The 25,095-nt window shown below is 59.8% G+C and overlaps 1 protein-coding gene across 1 annotated transcript; it reads left to right on the top strand.

The window, feature by feature from the left end:
* The first annotated feature begins 668 nt into the window (after window positions 1–668).
* Window positions 669–23,801, top strand: NFAM1 (NFAT activating protein with ITAM motif 1). The gene is made up of 6 exons (XM_040987087.1): window positions 669–912; window positions 8,961–9,289; window positions 10,185–10,303; window positions 13,929–14,012; window positions 20,368–20,454; window positions 22,083–23,801. The coding sequence occupies exons 1-6, from the start codon at window positions 821–823 to the stop codon at window positions 22,140–22,142; spliced, it is 771 nt and encodes a 256-aa protein (XP_040843021.1). The 5' UTR covers window positions 669–820; the 3' UTR covers window positions 22,143–23,801.
* The last annotated feature ends 1,294 nt before the right edge of the window (window positions 23,802–25,095 follow it).

Below are 25,095 nucleotides of genomic sequence, written 5' to 3'. Positions count from 1 at the left end.
TCAGCAGTCAGTGGCACCGGGGTCCCGCCTGCCCCCCCGCGCTCTGCTCATTCATCTTCCTTGTCTGGTGGGTGGTCGGCTCCTGCCTGCCGCCCCTCCCCACCCCCCACACTGCCGGCGGCCGGCGTGGGTCTCCGCTAAAGGGAAAGATGTGGGCAAGGGAGTGAGGCTGGACCCCAGGATGCCAGTGTTGGAGGAGGCAGTGTGACAGCGAGGACAGCGACCAGATGGGGAAGCAGCTCCTGATCCCGTGGCCTGGGGGTGGAAGAGTTTGGCGTTGGGGCAGCTGGGGAGGGTTGGGGGACCTGGGCCTCTGCCGGGGGCTGGGCCGGGATGGGCAGCCCCAGGGGGCGGTGGGCTCTAGCTGAGGCTGGGCAAGGCAGCGCTGGGCTGGGCTGGATGCCTCCTGCCCTTCCCCCTCCCTGCCCACTGCACCCCTGCCCCTTCCCCATCCTCCAACCACTCCTGCCCCCTTCCGGGTTGAAGGCTCGCTCTGGGGAGGCGGGGTCCAGGCCCTTATGAGGCAAGGGGAAGTTGAGTGTTTTGGGAATCTGTGGCTTCTGAGAAGCTTGTGGCCTCCCCTGCAGGGTCCCCACTGTCCCCTCCCCTGCAGGGTCCCCACTGCCCACTCCCCACCCCTCCCACCCTGGCCACAACGCTGGCCCCTCCTGCTCTCGGGCTGGTGGGGGAAGGAGAGGGCTGTCCCCCCCATTTGGGAGGAGGAAACAGAAGCTCAGTGGGGAGGGGCCCTGAAGGGGAACTTGGCTGCTCCCTCCCTGAGGTTCAAGAGGAAGGAGGGCTAGACCGTGGCAGCCCCCCGATGGAAAGGCGGTCCCCCTGCCCCGCCAGCCCCTTCGTGGCCGCAGTGCTCCTGGCATTGTTCCTGTCACCCTGGACCCCGCAGCTAGCAGGTAACCTCCCGAGGCAGTGCCCAGCACAGTGGCCGAGGGGAGACCAGCCATTCCGGGCAGGCCCTGGTGCCAGTGGAGGTGCTGACGCTCCCTAGGCCAGGGGACTCCTGGTGAGTGGAGTGGGGTCGGCCTAGAACTCTCACTGCTGGGTTAGCCGGCCTTCCTGCCTGTGCCCCGGGCCCTTAGGGAGGTGGGCCTCATGTGGTCAGGGGGCGGGGGGCGGGGGGCGCGAGAATCTGCCCAGGTACTGTGGGCTGGAGCCGCAGGAGGGGCAGAGATGAGGGTTGGGGCACCCAGTGGAGCACCGTGTTCCTAGGCACCAAACTGTCCCTCTTAACAGAAGGGCCCCCCCGCCAACTTCCTGAAACACACCCAAGAGTCTGCTGATGCTCGGGTCACCTTCCTGGTCCCAGCTGTCCTGGAGACACAGGTGACCTGGATTCATGCCACATTGGGGAATGGTCTGTGGGGGCTTGGGCAAGCTCCTCCTGTCCAGAGAACCCCCAGGAGTGACCCTCCCCAGGAATGTGGGGCTGGAGCCCTACCCCTCACCTCATCCCATCTCATCCTCAGCCTCTCCCTCCCAGCTGAGCCTCTTGCTCTGCCGCAGAGTTCAGAGAGTTCCTCCTTTCTTTATTACCTCCCTTCTTCCCTCCTTCCTTCCTTTCAGATTGTATTTGTCTATTTATTGGAGAGAAAGAGATTTTCCAGCCACTCATTCCCCATATGGCCCCAGCAGCTAGGGCCGGGCCACGCCCAAGCCGGGAGCTAGGAGCCCCATCTGGGTCTCCCATGTGGGTGTTGGGGCCCAGGCCTTGGGGCATTTTCTGCCACCTTCCCAGGAGTGCGAGCAGGCAGCTGGATCAGAAATGGAGCAGCAGGACTCAGCCTGGGAGCTGGTATCACAGCGGGTGGCTTAACCTGACATGGCCCCTCACGTGGCCTTCTATGAGGCTTCTAGAAGCTGCCCCCAGCACCCCTTTGTTAGCAATTTCCCTGATAATCATGAGCTTCACTGAGCCCTTAACGGGCACCCACTGTCCGCCCTCTCAGTACCCCCTGGGGGACCTGCTGTCCTCCAATGGAGGCCCTGGGTCTAGAGGGTGAGCCAAGGCCAGCCTCTCCCTAGGTCAGCCTTGCCAGGGCCAGGTTGCCGGATCCTGGGCTCCTGTTGTCCTTCTGGGCAAGGAGTATTTATCACAGGAACATGCTCCCCAGGAAGGCCAGAGCTGACCTGAGTGGACCCCTCTTGCAGCATCTCCCCCAGAGGTGGCCAGCTGTGTGTAACCCTGACCCGAGTGGTCCCACAGCATCTCCCCCAGAGGTGGCCAGCTGTGTGTAACCCTGACCTGAGTGGTCCCCACAGCATCTTCCCCAGAGGTGGCCAGCTGTGTGTAACCCTGACCTGAGTGGTCCCCTCCCGCGGCATCTGGTGGGCAGCTGCTCCTGACGCAGGTTCCCCAACTCGCCCATTGGCTCAGCAGTCACCACATCCTGTGTTGGTTAGAAGATGTGTGGGAGCCTCTGGCCGCCTGCTGGACCGGGCGCCGGGCTGAGACAGGGAGGTGGGGAGGCCACAGGCACAGCACGATGAAGGCCGAGGAATACGGCATGCTGGCCTGCTCTGAATGCTTCAGGCCTCAGGGTCACCCCTTCCTCAGGGTCACCCCTTCCTCAGGGTCACCCCTTCCTCAGTGTCACCCCTTCCTCGGTGTCACCTCTTTGGAAAGTCAAGTTCATGCCCAGGGGAAAGCAGCCCTGTGGGGTGGACACCTCAGGCCAGGTCCTGTGCGAGCACCGTTTGGTCAGGAGAGAATTGCCAGGGTCGCAGGGCAGCGCTGACCTCGCCTCCCACGAGGCCTCTCCTCCCTTGGGCTTCCACTGCCTCCTACCACCAGACTGGGGCCATCACTCACTGTGTTTCTTGGCCTTGGGGGAGCTGGCGGGAGGCCCCTGGTTCCCGGGGTCTACCCAGGTGCCCGCCTCCTCCCTCCACCTGTCTCAGGGCATCTGTGAGGAAGGGAGGGGCTTAGAACAGGGGACAGGGTGTGTATATAAGGCAGACATGGCTCACCCTCCAGTGTGGAGCTGGTGTGTGCCCCACCTACCTGGCACCTGTGCTGGGTGATGCCCAGTTCCTCGAAGGTGCCCTCTTGCCTGCTGTCAAGGTCTGGCTCGGGGCGGCCTTGTCTCTAAGTCCCTCCCCCAGAGTGTGACCTGCGGTCTGTGCACCACAGCAGAGCCCCCCCCCCGAGAAAGGAGAAATGGGGCAGCTGGCAGTGTACAGGAAGTTCCTGGAGGAGGAGGGGAGGTCAAAGAGGGAAGGTCATCAGGGTCAGAGGTCAAGGCCAGAAGCAGCCAGGGGCCTCTGTTTAGTCCTACGGGAAAGTATCTGCCAGGGCTGGGAGCAGGCAGGAGTGGGGCGGGAGTAGTTGTGGCCAGCTGTGCAAAGGGTGGGGGCACTGGGGGTGGATGAGGGGGGCATGAGGAGGCTGTGAGAGTTTTGTGCCCGCGGGCGCGGGATCTGGTGGAGATTTCAGAGAAAGTCAGGATGAAAGTGGTCCGCCTCGTGCACGGGAAAGAGTGAGAGTGTTGACAGGCGAGCCTGGGTTTTCAAAGGGAGGCGGGGAAGGAGTCGCTGGGGAAGACGCTAAGGCCTGCCAGGAAGCCTCCGGAAGGCTGGGATTTCTCTGTCCTCTTTGTAAACGTGAGCACGTTGGTGGCCAGAAGCCCACAGGGATGTGCCAGGTTTTCAGCACAGTGGGACTCCCCCTCCCGCCTCTAGGGCAGCCCAGCCCAGCTCACGGCTTCTTGGAACTTCACCCAGGAGCTTTCTTGAGCTGCACACCCCTCTCCACACCCTCTCCCCCAACCCTCCTCTCCTTACAGAGCGTGTGAAGAGCTAGGGATCAAAGGGCCTGTAGCTGATGTCAGGTGGCAGAGCAGCGTGCAAGTCCGGCTGCCTTCATGATCCCGCCTTTGGGTGGCTTGGATTTCCTTGGCGAGCTGGCTTCACCTTTATAAGGCTGGAGGGATGGCAGAACCCTGAGGGATCCGACTGGGGTCACCTCCCCTAGAAAGCCCCTGCTCTTTTTTGCTGGGGTTCTGCAGCCCCAGCGACTTCTCCCAGCTGTGGGACTCAGTCTACCCAGCGTGGCTTTGGGCAGGTGGGTGTGGGCTCCCTGTGGAAAGAGGCATCCACCTCCACTCAGAGGCAGAAGCAGAGAGCACTGTGCCCACACTGTCCTCATGCTCCTCCTTGGGAGTGGCAGGTGGGCACAGGGGGCAGGGAGAAGCCAGCCTTCTCATCCAATCTAACCTGTACACCGGCTTGCCAAAGGAGCCCAAAGGGAGGCAACTGTTCAAAAACCATTCCTGGGACCAGACCTTGGGCATTCCACACTTGCTGGGTGTCCCCATCTCGGCCTGGGGGCGTGAGGACAGACGTGGACAGGCTGTGGAAATGGCCCCAGAGCGAGCCACGTCCCTGCGCATCTTTGTGCTTGGGAAGTGTTGAAAGATGTGACAGCCAGGCTGAAGGCCTTGTCGGTGCTAACAGCTCTGTGAGACGCACTGCGCGACGGTGGCTCCCGCACCTGCTGCGCTCGCAGCCGCTGCCCCCTTGGCAGCCACCTGGCCATGTGCCCGTGAGGGAGGCCCGCGCCCAGGGCTGCTGACCTGGGATTCACTCCGGGGCTTGGGAGTAGGACCAGCCCTACTCCCCAGGTGCGTTTCTCGGCAAGTAAGGCACCCAGAGGTGCCTGGGTTCTAATACTTGCTGTGGTCCCGAACCCCCTTGCTCTGGAAAGCAGGTGATGGAGGCTTAGGACCTAAGGTTCCTGCCATCCACGAGGGAGATCTGGCTCCTGCTCTGGCCTGGACCAGCCCCTGCAGTCATGGCCTTTTTGAGATAAATCCACAGATGGGGGATTTCTCCTTGTCTTTCTATCTGTCAAGTAAAATGAAAATAGATACAAATGTAGATACTAAATCAGGGAGGGCGCCCCAGGCCCACCAGGCAGAGCGTGGGAACGGCTCCTTCCAGGGGCTGGGGAATCAGTGTTTTCCTTTAAAATCGACCTCAGCCGGGATGGACGCCTTTGATCAGCCTTCTGGGCCCCTCGCGCCCGGCTGACAAGCCTCCAAGCCTGTGAGCGGAGGGGGCTCCAGGCAGAGTGCCGAGTGGGCTGAGGTGCTCGCCCAGGAGGTGGTGTGTGGACCAGCGAGAAGGCAGTTTTGAGGACTCATTAGCCAGCCTTGTCACGTGGGTCTTGGGGACCCCTTCCTGCTGTTCTGCTCAGGGCACATGACAATGGCAGTCTCTGCAATGTAAAACCATGCGTGCCCTCCAGGTGACCCACCTTAGGGTCTCAATTTCTGACTCCGTGTGAAGGGTGTTTGCCTGCCTTTGGGAGGTTTCTTAAAGCTACAGCTTTAAGAAAATACACCAAGAGGCAGCAGGTGATAGGGTGTGGGTGCACAGCTGGAGAGACCCATCTCCACCGCATTCCAGCTGTGCCACTTGGACAAGCTCCTTCTGGCCTCTGAGCTGCGGTCATCTCACCTTTAAAAGGGGGGCAACCTCAGGGAACACAGGCCTTTCCCATCAGCTGCTGCTGCCGAACCCGGGGGTCACTCGGGACAGGAGCCGGGACCTAGGAGCAGCTCAAGGCCAATGTGACCCCAAAGCACCTGTGGGGAGCAAAGGAGTCAGGGCTAGAGGCCAGTGGGACTGGGTAGTGCAGAGTCTGGATCCTTCAGGCCAGGGATTTGGTAACGGGTGGTATGGAGTTGAGGTATGTGACCCCGGGGAGAAGAAGCCAGCAATCTGGATGACGCAGGAACCAGCAGTCAGAAAGATCCCTATGACATGCCGTAGTTTCTTAGGTTCTTTTTTCTTTTTCTTCAATGTATTTTATGTAAAAGACACACACACACACACACACACACACACACACACACACACACACACACACACACGAGGGAGCGAAAAGTCAGAGCTCCCGTCCCTTGGTTCAATCCCTGAATGACTGCAGTGGGGGGGGGGGCTGGTCCAGGAGAAAGTCGGGATTGAGGAACTCGGAGTCTCCCACTGGGTGGCAGGTGCACCTGCTGTTTCCCAGGCACATCAGCAGGAAGCTGGAGCAGCCAGGTGCTGTGAGAGTTAGGAGAAGCTGATGTGGCAGGTGGAGGCTTCACATGCTTTGCCACAACACCAGCCATCCTTGTTGTATTTCCCAACCATTCATCTCACCTGGACCTTCTTGGGGCAGGGGTGGGGGACCTGAGCAGGTTAGAGTCGAGGTGGCCCAGGCCGGGCAGCAGGGAGCTGGGTGGAAGCTGGTTGGTGGGGGCATCAAGCCATGGTGGGGTGGGGCTGATTGTCAGTGTGGTGGCCCAGAGTGAAGCTGCCGGGCCTTACACACCCTGACCAGCAGGGGTGGGTGCAGAACCTGCTCCCTGCTCTCAACCCTGCAATGCATGTGGCCACAAGTTTGTAGCCTGTGTGTAGCAGCTGTGGGCCAAGGGCTGTTCCTGCACAGGCCTGTGGGCACAGCAAACACGTGACAGTTAGAAAGAAGTGTGGGGACCTGAAATCATGATGACCCGCAGCGCTGGAGGTCATTTCTGTTTGGCAGACAACTGGAGACTTGGGAACTGGGTCCCTCCGCCTGCACCCCAGAAGGCAAGGGTCCAGGGGAGGCTGGAGCCAAGCATTTGCCCTGGGGTGCTCACAGCTCTGGAGCGGGAAGAGGTGGGGGAGGGAGGCAGCCCTCTCCAGTGTGGGCCATTGCCCAGCTATGCCCTCCTTCCCTCCCTGGCTCTCAGCGCCCAGTCTCCAGATGGGGAGTTGTTGTGACCACGCTCAGCCCAGGCAACCCCAGCCAGGGCCATGCATTTTCATGATCCTACCCCCTCTGACCTTAAAATAACGAATCCCAGAAGAGCAGAGAACAATAGCTGCCTATTTTTATGGGCTCCTTCAGAATTGTCAAGATCGACTTAATTACACTAGCAGATTCCTTTTCTAGAAGGAGTCCTGGATCAGGGAGGAGTCCAGACAACAGGATGGATGCTTTCCTGCCAGGACAAACAGGAAGGCAGCTTCCTCATGCAATGTGGCTGCCCTCCCTGGGGTCTGGTGGGGCCCCTTACATGTGCTGTGAAGAGGAACAGCCCCTACTGTGGCCTTCCTTCTGCTGCAGTGTGGGGAGGGGCAGGTTCCAACCCGGCTAAGGCTGAGCAAAGACAGCCCAGGGGCCAGTTGCTCTGCTGCTTCACAATGTCATTGTGACAGCCAGGCAGGAACAGGAGGAGGCACAAGGTGGCCCGTGGCCACAGAGCCAGGTCTGGGGTTTCTGTACGAGCCGACCGGCTGGGGAGATGGAGGCTGCAAGTGGAGGTGGCCCCTGGCGGATGCACCAAACAGGAAGGGGCTTTTGCATGCGTGGGGGTGCTGCAGGCAAAGGGATAGCCATCCGTACTCCATCCCACATTCCCGGCCTCCTGTGCTTCCCAATCCACCTGGTGAGCCCCCTCACACCCTGCTACCCCATCCCCCTTCCAGTACTGGCATTGCTGCACCTTGACTGCAACAAGATCCCATGCTAGTTTTGCATGAAACCAATACAAGCTCCTTGCTTTATGATAAAATGACTTATGTGCATGCTTCCAAAGTTCATGAAAAATGCACATTATGGAAAAACTATGCATGGACTTCAATTTTTGTCTTGACCCCCAAATAAGCATCTTCTAACTTTGTTGTGTGTGTTCCCTCCGAAGCACCAGCGACTGTGAGTGTGAAACACGGCAGCAGTGGTGTGGTTGTATCCAGCAGCTGCCTGCAGGTGCCAGCTCGGCGGATATCCCGCAGTGAGCGCTGTGTGAATTAGATTCTGATTCTCTGGAAGTGCCTGGAGCCCTTGCGGGAGAGGGCCATCCCTTTAGGGGCTCAACAGGAAGCTCTGACAGTAGGCGAGAGCTGCCAGCGATGACCTGGCCCTCCTCATGCTTTCCCAGGACTGGGGCTCAGCCTGGAGCTGGAGAGCCTAGCCTGGCCGCCCACCAGCTCCACACCCCGGGCACGAGGCCCACGCCTGCTTTTCCCCAACAAAATAAATCTTGCAGCTCCTCTGAGCGTCTCAAATGCACGATCTTCTGCCGGTTAACAACCCAGCCTGCGTGTTCTGGCTGCTCGCCGTGACCTCCATTCAGCACTGGCTGCTGTGATGGGGTGGTGGGAGGCAGGGCCCGGGAGACCCCGGGATATTGACGAGGAGGGGGCTTATGACCCCAGGTCAGATTCTCAGCAGTAACATGGAAGCTGGCAGGAGGGTGAGAGGTCCCACGAAGGAGGGCTGTGGATTTGGGGGCAGGGGTGGGAGGTGGATTTCAGGCTGTTTGTGAATTGCCTCTGATGAGCCCAAGAGGCTGGGGCGGGGGGGGTTTGCTAAGAGCTTGAACGTCATGGTCAAGTTGAAGCAGCAGAGCTCCTCTGTGTGGCTGGGAGACTGCTGGGTTGTGGGGAGGGAGTGGGGGCATTGCTTATTCTGTGGAGAAATGACCACTCCCCAGGTGCCCTGCAGCCTGGACTCTCCTGCTGCCGGTCCAGTGCCAGGCAGACCTCCCCCGCTCCCGCCTCTGCTGCCAGGAAGCTTTCTGCCTTTCTCCTTTTGTTTTCCTGCCTCTGTCACCGCGTGTTCTTACCTCTGGGCTGTCCCAGACCTGGGATCTTATTCTTCTTGGTCTGTGGGAAGGAGGAGCAGTGGGGGGAGGTCCTAGCCCTGGACGGTGGAGGGGGTGCAGCTCCAGCAAGTAGCTGTTGAGGGTTTGGGAGTTTGACCTCCCTGACCCTCAGGCTTCTGCCCTGAATGCAGTGAGGGTCTCCCCTTGTCTCCGGCTGCACCGGGAGAAGCGTGGTCATGTGTGTGCAAGATGTTTGTTGCGGCCCTGTGCACGGGAGCACACAGGGGCTGCAGGGCACCTGATCAGAGCACGGGACACAAACACTGGGTGAGCCCGAGGTGACCTGCGGCTCTCCCCCTCTGCAGGACAGTTGGTGACCCACATCGGCCCCCCCATCGTGGTTTCCCTGGCCAACACACCGGTCTCACTCCACTGCAGATTCACTTACCCGTTCACCCTCAAGCTCAAGGACTTCACATTCAGCTACTCCTACATGGATCTCCAGGGTCGCACCGGCTCTGAGAAGCCACTCACCTGCCGACCTGTGCCATCCAAAGACAATCAGACCCACACCCTGGAGTGCAGCGTCACCACCAGGCTGCCCAATGCGTCAGCCACCGGCACCTACTACTGCTCCGTCCATTGGGCAGGCTCCGCTGTGCATGGCCACGGCACCTTCATCCTGGTCAGAGGTGAGGCTTTCTGGGCAGCTCTTCTAGGACCAAGGCTGCAGCAGGGTTTGGAGCCCTGAATATGGAGAGGAGAATGAGTTTCCACAGGCAACATCCCCAGAGTGCCCCTGGCTGGCAGGTGCACCTAGGCTTCCCGCCCTGTGTGGAAAAGCTGGGACATTGGATCCATCTCTCATCACCTCTGACAGGTGACCCGAGAGGATGCGTGGCCCCCAGTCTCATTCTGGGTGGGGTGACCAAGGTTAAGTGCATCCTTCAGGGAGAGAGTCCTGGAGCTCCCCTCATTCTCCTTGGAGTCGGGACTCCGAGTGTTAGGAATGAGTTCATCACCAAGGCCACGGTTGTCTAATTGCTTCTGTGGTTCCCATGGGGAGGGGGCGGAATCCTACAGACCTGAGTTTGAAACCCAAGCCCAGTGCTTGCCTGCAGGTGACCCTGGGCCTAGGCCCTGTGAGGATGACCAAGGCCATGCCCCTAGAGCTGGCATCTGCCCAGGAAGGGCTCAGCCCACCTGAGGGGTCTGGCATGTGCTTCACATTCTAGAGACTTGCCAGCCAGGGGAAGAGAGGAAGGATGAAGAAGGAGGAGAGCCGTGCCCTCACCCAGCTCAGGTGCTGCCACCTGTGGGTCCTGGGCATACCCGGCTGCCTGTGTCATCACCAACCAGCTCCCTGAGGCAGGGCCACCAAAGGAGTGGGCCTCGTGGACTTGGCCTCGGAGAGAATCAGCAGGAGACCTAGCAAGCAGGCGTGGGCACAAGGACCTGGGGTGTGGCTCCGGAGGCCTGGAAGGGTGTGTGGGGTCTGGGGTGAAGGAGAACATCCAGGATGCTGTGCAACAGGGCAGCTCCGCCTCCTCCAGGACCTCACGCCTGTGCTCTGCTGCCCTCCCTCAGACTCAGGGTACCAGGAGCCTCCGCAGAGCCCCCAGAAAGCCCTGCTCTTTGGCTTCACTGGCCTCCTGACCGCCCTGAGTGTCTTGGGCACGGTGCTGCTGCTGCTCCTCTGGAAAAAGGTATGAGACACGTTTGCCTGTGGCGCGGTATCTCTCCACACACCCCACCTTCCGGGGAGGCCTCTCAGGTGCAAGGGAGCTGAGGGTGACCTGTGGCTAGCAGACCCCCTTTAGATGTCATCGCAAGAAACCAGGGCTGGCCCAGGTCTTGGGTCCCTTGAAGAAGGCACTGGAAGCCACATTTTCTTGCCACGCTCAGCGTTTCTAGCTTCCAGGATTAGCATCCACAGCTGGATTTTCTTGACCCAGTAACCTGGCGGGGAAGGAGCAGCTAAGAGCCCCCTGGTGCCAGGCTGCAGCTCTGGCACACTCTGATCTGTACTCCTGCCTTCCCTTCCCCTGATTCCGGAGACACAGCAGAGCGAGCACAGGTGCAGGTGGAGGGGGCAGCTTCTCCACTCTTAGCCTGGAATGCAGGAGTTGGCACCTCTCTGGGCTTGCCCGATCCTCAGCCTGTGCCCTGCTATGGTCCCAGGCTTCAGCACGGGGCCTTACACATAGTAAGGCCTCGAGAATCATGTGCTGTTGGGCTGCTGGGCTTCAAGCCTGCACAGCCCTTTCAGGCCTGTTGCCCCACTCATGTGTTCCTTACTTAAACAGACTGTGGCTGAGTGCCCACTTTGCGCCAGGCCCTGCAGGCCAGGGAGCATATGGTCTGGTGGGAAGGAAGTGGCCGTTGGAAGGAGCTTGGGCTCTGCCTCTTTCTGACTCTAGGAGCTTGTCCCGTGCTGAAGTCCCCCATGCTGGACAAGGCAGGGAGACTGCCTTCCATAGAAGGCAGCTGGTACGGCCATCCCTGCCAGGAGTAGCCCCAGGGCTCAGGTGGGCTCTGTGGGGCAGGCGCCGCCCTCCCCTGGCCTGACACCCCAGGCCTGGCCTCTCCCTTCCCTGCAAGCTCCTTCCCTTGGCTCCAGGCCTCCAAGGCCCCTTCCCTTGGCCCACCCCACAGGCTGCCCTTTGCTGGGGCTCTGTGAGTTGTCAGAGCCCAACTCTATCCTCAGAGTACTCCTCTGCTCCTGGGGTGCCCTACTGGGGTGATGGACAGCACTGCCCCCTGGTGGGCACAATGCCCTGCCCCCCAAGGATGCTGTCCAGCCCTTCCCTGAGTTCCAGACCTCTGTCCATGGGGGCCCCCTGGGCGTCTTCACCCAGGATGTCCGGAACAGCACTGCGTTCCCCGAGGCCTCTGCCTGTTGGCAAACGGCATGTGCACTGAACATTCTTCAAGTTGTGTTCGCTCCTCTCTCACCCCCGTGCCCAGGTCCTGGTGAGTCCTGGCCTCAGGCAGCCCAGGGCCAGTGCCCCTGCCCTGTGTCCCCTGGGCTCAGGGTTCCAGCACCCCCAGGCTGCTTCATTGTGTGCTCACTCTGCTGCCCACTGAGGGGCATCATGTGGCCCAAAGTGCAATCCTTGACGGCCCCGGGAGAGCCTGGCTCAAGCTATGGCGGGATGCAATCACTGCCTGTTCGGATCTGAAAGACACGGAGAAGTGGCTGAGGTGTGAGGTGGGCAAGCTTGCATTATCACTCCGATTTTACAAAGCAAGAAATGGAACATCAAGGGGCTTCTGCCGACAGTACCCCAGGGGAGCAGGGCGAGGTCTTGGCCTAGAGAGCCCTGTCCACTACCTACCCATGAGGAGGGCTTGGGCAACAGAGAGCAGCATGCAGTCATGCAGAGGGAGAAGCCAAGCTGTTGAGTTTATTCATCTGACCATCGCAGTGGGAAGGGCAGTGTTGGCTACCTGGGATGCAGTCCCTGTATGGGTGGACCTGCTGCAAGGGGCAGAGCACCCCAACCCCATCTGAGCTTTCAGAGGAGGCTGCCTCTCTGCCCCCCCGGGTACCCCGGCCCTGCATAGGCCTCGGCGCCCCTTGAATGGACCTCCTCTGCAGCTGGAGGTCCCTGTCCTGCCCTCAGTAGCCCTTGCAGGTGCAGGGGCAGCAAAGGAGCCTCAGGAGATGCTAATCCCACTGGCCTAGGGGACTTTCTCAGCTGCAGCAGGCAGCCCAAGGCAGCCTGGAGCTCTGCCCAAGTCCCCACCCCACCAAGGAGTGCCATGGGGCTAGCACCCTGGGGTACTCAGCGCCCATCTCAGATTGGCAGCTAGAAGGCTGGACCTGCATGTCTGCAGGTGCCTGAAGCTCCAGGGACCTTGATCTGTAGCCTCAGGAGAGCTGACCCCAGGCTGGACCCCAGGAGAGTTCACAGCCTTCACTGGGGAGGTGGGAAACCTCAGCGTAGCAGGCGTTCTGGACAAGCAACCCTGTCAGGTTTGCATTTCTCCTCCATGAAATGAGTTATTCCAGGCTCATCTTCCCTGGCCTTTATTAGAAGCAACTGGAGATGAGCACAAGCCCCACCGAGGGGCACCCCCCCCCGGGACCCCAGCTCCCAACTGTGCACACACTAATTGGGGGTGGGGCACTGCACAAAACCCCTAGGAACTGTCATGGCTGATTGCAATCCCCAGTTCTGATCCCACCTCCCCTGCCTCCTAGCTGGGTGACCTGAGCAAGCCTCCTCACCTCTCTGAGCCTCCTGGCACGTAGAGCAGAGAGCTGATGGAGACCTGTGGGCAGGTTTATCATACACTGGGCCATTGTGATGGCACTGGGGCTGGGGTAGCTGGCTCTTGCCAGAGCAAAGTCCTTCTCCAAGCGCTAATCCTGGGTAAATGGGCTGGGGCCTGGCAGGCAGCCAGAGTGTGTGATCAGCAGAGGCCGTGGTGGCTGCTTCACTCTGCTGTCAGCAGGGTGGTGCCTGTGATGGGGGGAACATCTCAACCATGTCTCCCTGCACACCGAAGCTGCCTGTGCGGTCTTGAGTGTGGCTCAGCCTTGTGCTGGCCTAGCGGGCCTGTGCCGGACGAGCGGCTTTGTGCAGCAACCCCTGTGAGCACTCAGACATGGAGCCACGAGGCAGGCACCTCCTGCAGGAGGACCTCGAACCAACGCAGGCAGGGTGGCCCTTTGCTGGTAGGCCGGTACTTCTGAGGTCCCTGTCACATCTGAGCTGAGGGCCACAGTCCTTTGCATCCTCTGCCGACCCCGTCCACCAACCGCTTGCTGAGGAAACACCCTGTGTGCAGTGCAGCCTCTTGCCACCTCCCTCCCTTGGCTCACTCCGTGCAGGCTGGGGGCTTCTGTGCCTGCTGCCGACACTCGCATCCCTTTTGGAAAAAGTACAAGTTGACAGTACAACATATGGGACCCTGGACATCAGCCACCACTCCAGGCTGGCTTCTAAGTGCCACTGGCACGAGAAATACCTAGGCCCCCATACCATTGTGGAGTCCTCAGGGCTGGGGTTGAAATCTGGGGCACGGGGCAGAGCTAGAAGCAGAGCGGGGTGGGGTGGGGCCTGGGCTGCAGCCTGCTTGGTGTGCACCTGCAGCCCGTGCCCATGCCCTGCCTGGCGGCTCCTGCCTGTGCAGAGCCAGGCCCTGTGTCCTGGGTCCTTTCTGCCTCCTTAGCTCCAGGCACACGACAGGTTTGCAGTAAGGCCTGGAGGCACTGGTCATGTTTCCCCAGAGAAGGGGGCAGCAGAGGCTGGTGTCTTGGAGGGGAGGAGTCTGGGGGCCCTTGGCCCCGCTCTGAGGGCTCTGGCTGCTTTCCCCATGCAGAAACAGATGCAGGTGCCAGGGAAGCGTTCAGATGCAAGACCAGCCGGCGCCCCCAAGCAGCCAGTAGCTGAATCTGTCTACACGGTGAGTCCTGGTCCCTCCATCTGTCCCGGACCTGTGGCACCTGGGCGCTTCCCTGGCTCAGCCACGGGTCAGCCGTGGGAGCTGGGTCAACCTCAAGTTCCCCCACCTTGCAGTCTACAGGAAGGTAGAAAGAGTTGTGTCCCCAGGGAAGGTTCACAGGCAAGGGGCTGCCCCAGTAACAGCAGAAAACACAACAAAGAGGAAAAGGTCACGTCGCCTCGCACCCTTAGCGCCCTAACACTAGCTCTGTGTTGTGTCACAACAGACTGTGGCCCTGTTGCCTCCACCCCCTGTTGTGTGGGAAGCGTTTTCTGCTAAAGCCTTCATAATTGCATGGAGGCTGCAGCCCCAGAGGAGGGCCTCCCAGCACCCTTAACCAGGGCAGGCAAGAACCCACCTTTCCCAGGGATGTTCCATGAGCCTGACTTGGTGCCCTCTGCCCCTTGCCCCTGTGTGAGTCACAGGGTCCCAGGTCAGGGCAGTCAGGGTGGGAGGGTCGAGGAATGGGGAAAGTGGATGAGACAGCTGCCTCCAGTCTCCTTTTTCCTTCTGGTAACTGGGAAGAGTGGAGAGAGAAGAGGGAGAGAGCTGCTCCCAGCAACCCAGCCACATCCGTGCTCAGGAATGGGGGAAGGCTGTCCGATGGCACCCCACGGTCCCCAATGTGGAGCATGTTCTGAGGGTGCTGCTTACGTGGCTTTGATAATCCTGAGGTACTGTTGATTTTGTTACTCCAAGGTTGAACTATTCTATTTCTTCTTCCTGTATCTGAGGGAAGAAGGGAGATAATGGGAGAAGCTGGACCCAATTTCCCAGTCACCTCAGTATCCAGGGAGGAGGAATGGCTACCTGGTAACACCTCAAGGTCCCCGAGGTGGAGTATGCTCTGAGAGTTCTGCTCAAGTGTTCTCAATAGTTCTGAAATATTGTCGATTTCATCAATCCAAGGATGATGAAATCCTTCCAAGGTCAATTTGCTGACACAGTCCATCCCAGAGTCTCCATTCACCATGCTGTGAACTGGCCCAGCCTGGACCACCCCCAGACCCGACCCACATCTATGCCAGCGGGTACCATAACCTGGCGTGGTCTGGGCTGCTCCTAGCCTTGGTTCTTGCACTCACCTACAGGGACTGCATCCTGACAAAGGAGTTCCCCAAGTTCCTCTATCAGGTCTCTTCCCAGTGGCAGTTCTCGTGCACACTGGTGGGTCCTTGGTCCAGACTAACTTGGCCCACCTCCTGTCCTGGCAGGAACAATGGCCTTGCTCAACTGGTCCACACCCATTCTGGCTCTTACCGTTGGGTGCTATAGCCCAGCCACACATGGTCCATGCGCAGGCACAGCTCTCGTGTGGTTCAGCAGGTACTGAGACCTAGCCCAGCCCATCCTACTCCCAACCTGGCTCTCACAAGTACCAGTGGATGCTGGAGCCTGGTCCAGTCTGGCACACTCCAGTCCACACCAATGCCAAGGAATACTGCAGTCATGTCCATTCCAGTTCACCTCCCCCATTCCAGGTCTTGTGCCTACCAGTGGGAACCACTACCCAGATAGGGCATCCCCCTAGCTCCCCAACCAGGCCTGTTCCCAGCTACAGATCTATAGTGTGCCAGTGGTTGCTCTGACCAGCTCAGCATGTAGCCCATCTCCTGTCTTGGCCTTTGCTGTCAGACGCTGCAATCTGGCCTGGCTAGACCCACTCCCAGTCCCAACTCTTGTTGACAGCAGCTTAAGCCTAGACATGCCCAGTCTGCTCCCACCCCTGGCTTATGTAAACCAGTAGGTATAATAGCTGAGCCCGGAATGACCAGTACTCTGCCCTGCTCCTGCACCTGTGAGTGGGCTAAGGTTGAACTGACTTTGCCTGGTCTACCCCCTCCAGAATCAACCCACACACTTGCTGATGGGTAGAACTGTCTTGCCCAACTTGACTAACACCCAGGCCAGAATCACATACTCACCAGTGGGAGCTATGTCCCACCAGGGGAGTTTCCCAAGTTTCCCCATCAGGCCCACTCCAAGACCCAGGTCTCACGTGTTCTTGTGTGTGCTAGGCCCTTGCCCAGCATAGTCTGCCCATCCCTCCCCACATCCCGGCCTTTGTGTGTTGGTGGATGTTGCAGCCCAGCCTGCCTCACATCCTGTTCTTGGGTGTATATGTGTGTGCTGGGCCTGATCTCAGCCCCAGCAGTCATGTGTGTCAGAGGGTTCTGTGGTCATGCTGAGCTCAGCCTGTCTCCAACTCCCAGCTTTTAAGCGAATCAGTAGAAAGTGCAATCCCAGTAGGGTGTGCCCACAAACCCCTGCAGAATCTACCCCCAGACCTGGTTCTCTAGCGTGCTGCCTAGTGTCATGGCCCAGTCTAACTTGACCCATCCCCTGTTCCAGCTCGCACTGGTGGGTACTGTGATCTAGTCCTGCCAGGTAGACCCTCAGCCCCAGCTTTGGTGTAGACTGGAGTGTGGTGGTTTTCAGTGAGCCATGCTTACTAGCTCAGCTCAGGTCTCCCACGTGGGTTGGTGCATTAGTCTGACCCATAAAGGTCCTCCAGCTTCCCCCCTCCAAACCACTCTGTCTCAGCCCTCTTGCTTCCTTGCAGGTACAGTGGTTGATACAAGTCCCTCAGAAGTCCTTCCTCACCTGCAGCATATTCCCTCAGCGGTCCTCCCTCCCACACATCTCCTTGTCCATTTCACTGATCAACCCACAGTCCTTGCACTTGGGAACGCATGGGTTCCCCAGCCCCGCCTTCCAAAGCCTACTCTTTCGGTAGGGTGGCATGCTGGCCTGGAGCTCTGCCCATCCACTTGGGTCCCAAGCTCCTGGCACGTGTGCCGGTCTGGGACCTTACTCCGCCATACACCCAAGATCCAGGCCCACTCAAAGTTCCTCAAGCCCAGTCCACCAGCAAACCAGGCCAGCATGCCAGCCTAAGGGCTCTCCCCTCCTCCACCCCGTCCAGAACCATGCATGTGGAAAATCCCTAGGCTTCTCTCTGCCTGGACATGAGCCCCCAGGTTCCTGCACATCCCCACCAGCACCACCCCTGAGTCTGCCCCGCAATCCTGCATCCCCAGGCCTCAAAGAACCAGCTGCCGGGTCCAGGCACAAGAAGTGGTGGCTGACGACCCTGGGCACCCGTGACGCAAAAGCCGAAATCCCAGTTCTTGACCCACTTTGAGTGCCTCTACCCACGGTTGTCCTGGTCACGGATGGCAGCCACTCCACCTTCCAGCTGCACAGGACAAACATCCTGAGGTTGTCCTTTCCATCTCTTCCAATCCCTGCCCGGCACTGGCCTGTCAGACCTGCCCTAGCCTCTCACACTCCTCTGGCCACTCCACTTCCTGACCCAGAGGCCCGTGCCTGACCTCCGATGTCCCTGCAGAGTTGCCATTGCTGCACTGTCTGTTTCACTCCAGGGATTCCCACCTCACCCAGGTGTGGGCTCCCTCGGCTGGGGTGCGTCCTTCCCGCGGCTGTCCCCGGGCTCTCCCTCATGCCTCTGCTTGCTGTTTAGCACGGCCTCTCCCCATCTCAGCACTGCAGCGCCCCCACCCCATCCTCACCCAGCGTCCCCTCAGGCTTCCTTCTGCTGCTGAAATCACTGCCAACCTTGAGCTCACTCCCTTCCTGCTGCATCCTGGCCCGGTGCACACAGTAGGTGCATAGCCATTACCTGTCCTCAGAAGGGTGCTCAGACCCTGCAGGGTGTCTGGGTCCTGTGGGGCCCGCACCAGGCAGAAGGAACAGGTGACAGGCAAGAAGCATCAGGCTGATGCCCACCTGCCCCCCAGGTGGTCCTAACGCCTTCCCAAGCCTTCTGCTCCCGGTCTCTGCCTGGCCTGTGTTCCCCTTCTTGTTCTCAGCGTCCCTGCCCCCACTCCTTGTAGCCAGAGGAACCTCATTCCTGACTCTAGGCTCCTGTTTGCAGTTGAGCAAACGCTCCCAGCTCTGCCTCCCTGTGCCTCTCAGAGCAGAGGGCTGAGGTAGGTCTTGCCCTTGGCCCAGAGCCGGAGTGCTCCCTGTCCATCAGGTATTGCCCCGCCCTGATCAGCATGCTTCCATGGACCTGCTGGTGCGGTCTAGTCCCCAGGCAGCTGACTCCAGACCTGGCCTCCGTCTGACCATAGAGAGCCCTTGGCACTGACTCCACACCCTTGCCAGAGCTTCCCGGGCAGCAGGAGGGCAATGGGTCTGGACATCCCGGGTCTCAGACAGTCAGCTTTAGCTGAGTGCAGAGCAGGGCCACCCAGCCCCAGCTTGGATACAGCAACCTTGTGGGAACTGCAAAGGGAAACCTCCCAGCAGGTGCACCTCAGGGAAGCTGCCAGGTCAAGCTGGGAGGAGAGCTGCTGACATGGCTGCACCCTGCATTTCACAGCTAGGTGACGCAGGTCACAACCCCAGTGCAAATACAGCTAGCAGGTCAGAACTTGGAACAGGCCTCACTCGGGGCTGCTAATTGGTGTCCTCCCTTGGCCCCAGCTCCCAGCTACTCCTGCGCTGCCCTCTCCTGCCTCCAGGGTCCTTGATTCTGGCTCTAGAAGCTTCTGACCAGTCTGGGCTCATGTGTGCAGGGCAGGGCAAAGAGCCAGACTTGTGGGCGCAGGAACCACCTGCAGGTCCCAGGAGGTTAACCTTCCATGCTGCCACGCAGGCAGGTGCTTCTCTCCTCTCTGCCGGTGACCCACAACGTCTAGCTCTAGGGGCTGTCAGATGGATTAGATCTTGGAGCCATCTGGGGCTGATGGGCTGCCAAAGGACATGGCCTTCCCTGCACGCTGGGGCTTCCCGCAGCGCAGGTTGCTGCTCTCAGACCCCACAAGTTGCCCTCCTCCTGGAAACAGGCTCCTCTTTGGGGAGGAGGCAGGTTGGATGCCCCTCTCCCAAGACCCTCCCTTTTTCTGGCCTAAAGGCCTCTTGAATGGGTCCCCAGGGCCGCCCCATCCTGTGTTTGACACCCCTGAAGCAAGGGTCTCCCAAGCGCCAAATGGTTTATTACACGGGTTTTCATGCCCTGCTGCCTCCCGATGTCTTCCCCTCCCCTTCCATCCCCGCCTCCCCACCTCCTCCCGCCTCTGAGCACCACCTGTCTCTCCACCCTGCACGCGGCAACCCCTGCTTGACTGTTGCCAGGGAAACCGCCTCCTTGGCAACCAGCCGGCATCTATATGACACACACACTTGGGAAGCAGGGGATTCTGCTGCTGGCTTAGGCTGTTGGTAGATTCTGCCCTGAAGCCCAATAGGGTCTGAATGAGGGTCCAGGTTGTGCACACAGGGAAGAGAGAGCGGGCACCCCATCTTCTTGAGTGGTCATTTTACAGGTGTCCATTAAGCACCTACTGTGGGCATGACTCTTCATAGCCCTGCACACCCAGCATCTCATTTAATCCTGCAACGTGGACATAGTCCTTCCCGTTTTGTAGAGGGAGAAACTGAGTCAGAGTGAGGTGAAAGGGTTGCCTGTGGCAGACAGATGCCAGAGCCAGGAGCTCAACCTTGCCTTGTCTGACTTCAGAGCCCTTCTGCTCAGCGTGAGGTAGCTGAGAGGAGCCAAGAGGAGCCCTAGGACACAGCCAAGTGAGGGAGATGTCTGTCCCAGGCCAGCGGGGACTCTCCGGGGCGTGGTTCTGAGCTGCACCAGTGCACCTCATCTGGCCAGGCCCACCGTTCCTCCAGCTTCCCCGGGAGGAGGCCTAGCCTGGGTAGGGCTGTGGTCAAAGTGGGCAGTGAGAGCCTTAGGCTTCCAAGCGGAGAGGCTGGGTAGTAACTGGGGCCCAAGTGGTCAGGGATAGGTGGCTGACGGGGATGAAAGGAAAATGATGGGCAGGGTGAGGGCGAGGGGCATGCTGAGATCCAAGGTTGGACTTGGGATTCCCTCTGCAGGGCCTGGCCTTGGTGGGTGAAGAAAGTGACCCCGGTGAGGGCACTGACTGGATGCTAGAGGGTGTGGGCGGATGGGGCAGAACCTTCACCGTGTAGGGGCTTTGAGTCAGGGATGCCAAGAGTAGCCTCAGGTGGCATGCAACAGGCTGCTGGCTGCCAGGCCCTTAAGGATCTAAGTACAGGCGTGGACCGCAGAAGCAGGCCTGGGTCCTGCCTCTGGCCAACCAGGTGGGGCAGAGTGGTCCTTGGTGGCACCAGGTGGGAGATGGGCAGGAGTTGACTTGGACAGACAGAAAGGGGCGAGTGACTGTGGGAACAGCAGCTCATGCACAACGTAGCATACACAGCATGGCTGGGCACAGGGTCCCACCTCCTGTGGGCTCCCACAGTGTAGGCTCTGGGGCCCCAGGCACTGCCCCCTGTTTACCCCCATCTGACCCCCATGCCCTGTCTCCTACAGGCTCTGCAGCACCGAGAGACCGAGGTTTATGCCTGCATTGAGCAGGAGGCCCACAGCTCACCTTTCTCCTGGAGCCCCGTTTCCCAGGTACACAGGGCTCTGGGCAGCAAGCCTTACCCCTCCTTGGGCCTCAGATGGCATCAACAGGCCCTGCCTGTGGGCATTTCTGCCTGGCTGCTGAGTGCCAGCCCCTTCTGGTGGAAAATGCCTGCTCCAGGCCTCAGCAGCTATGCTGTCTGACCTGGGGCACCTGTCTCCTCTGAGCCTGAGGGTCTGCCCTGTGAACTGAAGAGCTCCATCTTGTAGACCTGCCCAGGGTGGGGAATATGAGGCTGGAATTACTGCCTGGGACCCAGCAGGCACACGGCCGTGTCATTGGTCCTGATTGTCACTGGGCACAGTGCAGGATCCCCAGGCACGGCTGTTAGGTCTCTGAATGCCCCAGGCTAGTGTTTTGACCAAACCTAGGGCTTGAAAGTGGTGGGCCCCACGGTCATGATCAGGACCAAGCCTCGGGGGTGTCACTTAATTATTTTGCTAAGATTTATTTATTTATCTAAAAGGGCAGAATTATGGAGAGAGCAAAGGAGAGACAGAGGGATCTTCCATCTGTTGGTTTAGGGTTAGCCTCCACCCGCTCTACCCCTCAAATGACTGCAGTGGCCAGAGCTGGGCCAGTCCAAAGCCAGGAGCCAGGAGCTTCCTGCAGGTCTCCCTCACGGCTGCATGGAGGCAGAGTGAGACAGGGTTCTTCCATCCACTGGTTCGCCCCCCAGATGTTCACAGCACTGGGGCTGAGGCAGAGTGAAGCCAGGACCAGGAACTCCATTTGGGTCTCTTATGTGGGCAGCAGGAATTACCCACCCAGCTGTCTTGGGCTGTTTTCCCAGGCACGTTAGCAGGGGCAGCTGGGGCTTCAACCAAGGCTCCGATGTGGGATGCAGGCATTGCCAGTGGCAGCTTCATGTGCTACATGACATGTTGGCGCTATGTTTTCTATCTCAAGCTGTGGTTCAGGAGTGTGTCTCAGCCCCAGCCATTGTGGCCATTTGGACCAGAGGATGAAGATCCCTCTCTCTGCCTTTTAAGTAAATGAACAGATCTGTGTACAGTTGGCTCACCTGTGGAATGGGGGATCAATGATGGAGAAACATGAGGGGCTGGGGCTTGGCCTCCCCTGGCTGTGGCTGGCGCTGTTTGTTCAGCCTGCTATTGTCAGGGCCCTGCTAGAGCCAGCCTGCAGGTGGGACCCTGAGGATGTCAGGGGTACCTCAGGCAATGCCCATCCTTGGCAAGCCCTGGGGCATCAGGTCCACCCCTGCCCTCTGGGAGCGGTCCTCTGGAGCTGGGGCCACGGAGGTATTTGCAGCTGTGGTATAAGGGGCAGGCTCTGTGCTGAGGGTGGGCAGGCCAGGCCAGGCTCCCTGGGACAGGAAGATGAGCCCCACAGAACCTGTGGGGAGGGGGTTCTCCCAGCCAGAGGAAGAGCCCGAGATGGGGGACCCAAGCAGGCAAGGAGGTAAGGGAGACTGTGAGGCTAGAAGGCAGAGGACAGTTGGGTGGGGGAGGGGCTGGCCAGGCAAGACTGGGGTCAGAGGGCAGTCCCCCTGGGAAAGCTGAACCCCAGGAAATCTCTTCTCCCCTGGTTGGAGCTGAATCACTGTAAGCCCGCTCTCCTCCTTCCCTAATGCTTTCTTCTCTGATTTGTGATCCAGGGGACATCGTATAGAACAGAGGATGACAGCAAATTCAACCAGGTCTATGAGAATCTCTAGAATGCAGCCGCCAGCTGGGGGTCCTGTCCTGGCTCAGAGCAGCCTCGCCCCCAGAGGACTTGCTCTGAGCCAGCCCCAGGTTCAAGGCCCCAGGGGCGGCAGCCACACACCTTCACAGCAGGGACCTTCCAGCACCTTCCACACCAGGCTCTTCCATTCTTCCACGGGCCCAGCCAGCAAAATGCTACTTCCCACTTGTTCCTGGAGCCCTCCTGCCCCGCTCACATCCCGCACAGCGGTGCCCGTGGCCCTCTCAGTGCCTGCCTCACAGCCAGCTGTCCTGGCAGACCCACAGATGCCCAGCAACTACCCAGCAGGGGTCCCTCATCTGCTGTGTGCAGGAAGGAGCACCGAGGTGGGGGACAAGCAAAGCAGTGACCCAGCGGCCAGGCTGAAAGTACACATCGCCACCGCGGGGTACGTGGTAGGGCAGGAAGGGAGGGGTTGGGGTGGCCAACAAGGGGCTGGATTGAGCCCAGAGACCGATGTGGGAGCCCTAGCTGAGTGCTGGGAGCCTAAGAGCAGGGAGGTAGAGAGGCAGAGGTGGTGGGGATGGGAAGGGAGTTGGCCAGACAGGACCCGAAGCTGTACCCCCCACCACACTTGCCTCTCCTCTTGTGGCCCAGCTGCGCCTCCTCCTTCTGCCCAAGTCCTTGCCCTCTGAGTGTCCTGACTGGGTCACCTGGGCGTTTCTCCTGTCCTCTCTGTCCTTCCTGCCTTAGATCCCGCCCCTGGCTCCCTGGAGCCATGCCCATGGCAGCTGCCTCCCTCCCCTTGTGGTCCAGCTGTGTGACATGGTGCCTGGATGGGCAGATGGGGCCCTCTGGGTGACAAAAGCACAGGGTGCCTGTGCACAGGGATTCCCCGGTGCCTAGCCCTAAGCCATGGCTGCTCCATGTGCTCCCGTCATCACTCGTGTCATCCAGGGACAGCTTGTGGTGTGAGCAGAAACGTCTCCAGGCAGACAGCTCAGGGTCCCCGCCACCCAGGCAGAGGGCTGTGTGCCCTGCTTAGCCCCTCTCCCTGGCCTGGGGCTTTCTTGCTGTCTATATGCTCCTTTGTGCCATGGGCTGGTAAGACCTTCCTCTGACTGCCCCTACCTGTCCTTGTAACTCCAACCCCAGACATACTCAGATATACTTAGGGAATGTGGGGGGACCTGAACATGAGCCACAGTCCCGGTTCCTAGGCAGCCTTGGGCCCCCAGCTCCTGGGCTGCAGGTGGCACCTGAGTTCTACCTGTAGGTCAGGATAGAAAGGCTAGGGGTGGAGAGTGGCACAGGCTGACCTTAAGTCCCCAGACCCTCTGCTAAGGTGGCACGGGCCTTCCTGGACCTTGCTGGGCCTCCCAGCACACACAGCTAGGTGGGCTCTTAGTGGGGAACCCGTGCCTTCCCCACAAGAAGCCGGGGTTAATGAACTCCATGCAGCAGGCTCCTGACTCCTATTACCTGAAGCAGGGAGTGGGCAGTGGCGAGCTGTGAGGACCCCCGGAGAGCAGGAGCCAGAAAGACCAGGGGTGGCCACCTCACTAGCCCCTGCTCCTGGGGCTTCACAGGGACCCTGGGCCAGGCCTCAACCACAGCAGCCTCGCTGGAGCCCTTGTCCCCAGGCTCCTCTGCCAAGTGACTGAGGAATCACAATAAAACTGCCTTTGGATCTTGTTTCTGTTCCTTTCCCCTCCCAATCAAGACTGTCCCTGTTCCTACCTCACTTGGACTAAGACCTCCTCCTGACCCAGCACCCTCTGGTGGACACACACATTGGCCGAGCCTGGTTTGAGACGAGACTGGGAGGGTGCTGGGTCTCGAGTGAGGCAGGAGAGGCAGGGAGGAGGTGAGGGTGGGCAGAATCTTAGAAGGGCTTTGATGTAAGGCAGCTGGGGCAAGAATATCCTAGGTTTCTCCCTGGACAGGAAAGATGGACGCGTAGGCTAGACTGAGCGAGCACCTGCTTGGAAGAGGGAGGGAGGAAGGGCTGAGAAGGCAGCGGACACAGGGCAGGCTGGGTCTGACTCTAGGGGCTTCCCTGTGACAGTGTGGACATGGGCCAGCTGCTCCCCACCAGCCTGGGGAGTGACCATCGAGCGGCTCAGCAAGTCTTCAGAGGGCACAGATCTTGTGCAGGTTGGATGAGGTTATATCCTCTGGAGGAGGATGAAAAGGCTGCCTGGTGCAGAGTGGGTGGTATCTACCACAGGAAGGCAGGGCTGAGACTCTGTACCTGCTCCCAGGGAACCCCCGGGCTGCCCAGAGCAGAGGGTAGGGGTGGCGGGAGCATGTTCAGAGCCAGAGGGGCAGGGCAAGCAGAGTGGGGAGGTGGGGGCACAGTGGGGCCAAGACAGGGAGAGGTGAAGATGACTCAAGGGTACCCAAGGGAGGCTGGAGTGGAACCAGAAGCTGCAGAAGTGCAGTCTTGGGCCTAGGGAGCCCCCAGGCTTAGTGTAGGCAGAATCCTTATCCCTGATGTCCCCATTCTCCCCGGCCAGCCCAGATTCTCCTCCCAGGATCCATTGGTTTTGCCCACCCCTGCTGGGTTAGTCCACTCTCTCCTCTGGCCCAGCCTAGACTGCCCTCCCTCCGCTGTCTTGCTCAGGTCACCTTTGGGGCATAAGATACATTTTGGCCACCAGGCCACTATGACACTGTATAGCATCCTCTCTCACCCTTCAAGCCTTCAAGGGCAGACCCCTGCCGGCCCCTCTTCCCAGTCTGGCCTCCAGCTTCTCCATTGGGCTCCTGCTTCTCCCAGCACTTCTGTGTGAAGATCGTCTCTGGAACCAAGCCCAGGACTCCAAGCGGGTGTGGGAAGTGGTGGCCCCTCCTCAGCAAAAATTTCCAGAGGATTCTGTGCAGCAGGGTTTCCATGGGAACATGTGCAGCTAGGCACGCCTTGGCAGGGCTGGGCCCCTGCACACCGAGATCACGGGTTCTTGGTGTGGGGGCCTCAGCTG

The sequence above is a fragment of the Ochotona curzoniae genome, unplaced genomic scaffold, assembly GCF_017591425.1.
Source record: "Ochotona curzoniae isolate NIBS_2020 unplaced genomic scaffold, NIBS_Ocur_1.0 contig_1014, whole genome shotgun sequence".
Taxonomy (NCBI): domain Eukaryota; kingdom Metazoa; phylum Chordata; class Mammalia; order Lagomorpha; family Ochotonidae; genus Ochotona; species Ochotona curzoniae.
Note: the sequence above shows the minus strand (reverse complement) of the source record. Positions and strands in the feature narration are given on the sequence as shown.

Excerpts from the sequence above, each read along its gene's own strand:
- NFAM1 (XM_040987087.1), top strand. The coding sequence starts at position 821 with ATGGAAAGGCGGTCCCCCTGCCCCGCCAGCCCCTTCGTGGCCGCAGTG. Across the intron at positions 9,290-10,184 it reads CACCTTCATCCTGGTCAGAG|ACTCAGGGTACCAGGAGCCT; the intron begins GTGAGGCTTTCT and ends GCCCTCCCTCAG. Across the intron at positions 10,304-13,928 it reads TGCTGCTCCTCTGGAAAAAG|AAACAGATGCAGGTGCCAGG; the intron begins GTATGAGACACG and ends TTCCCCATGCAG.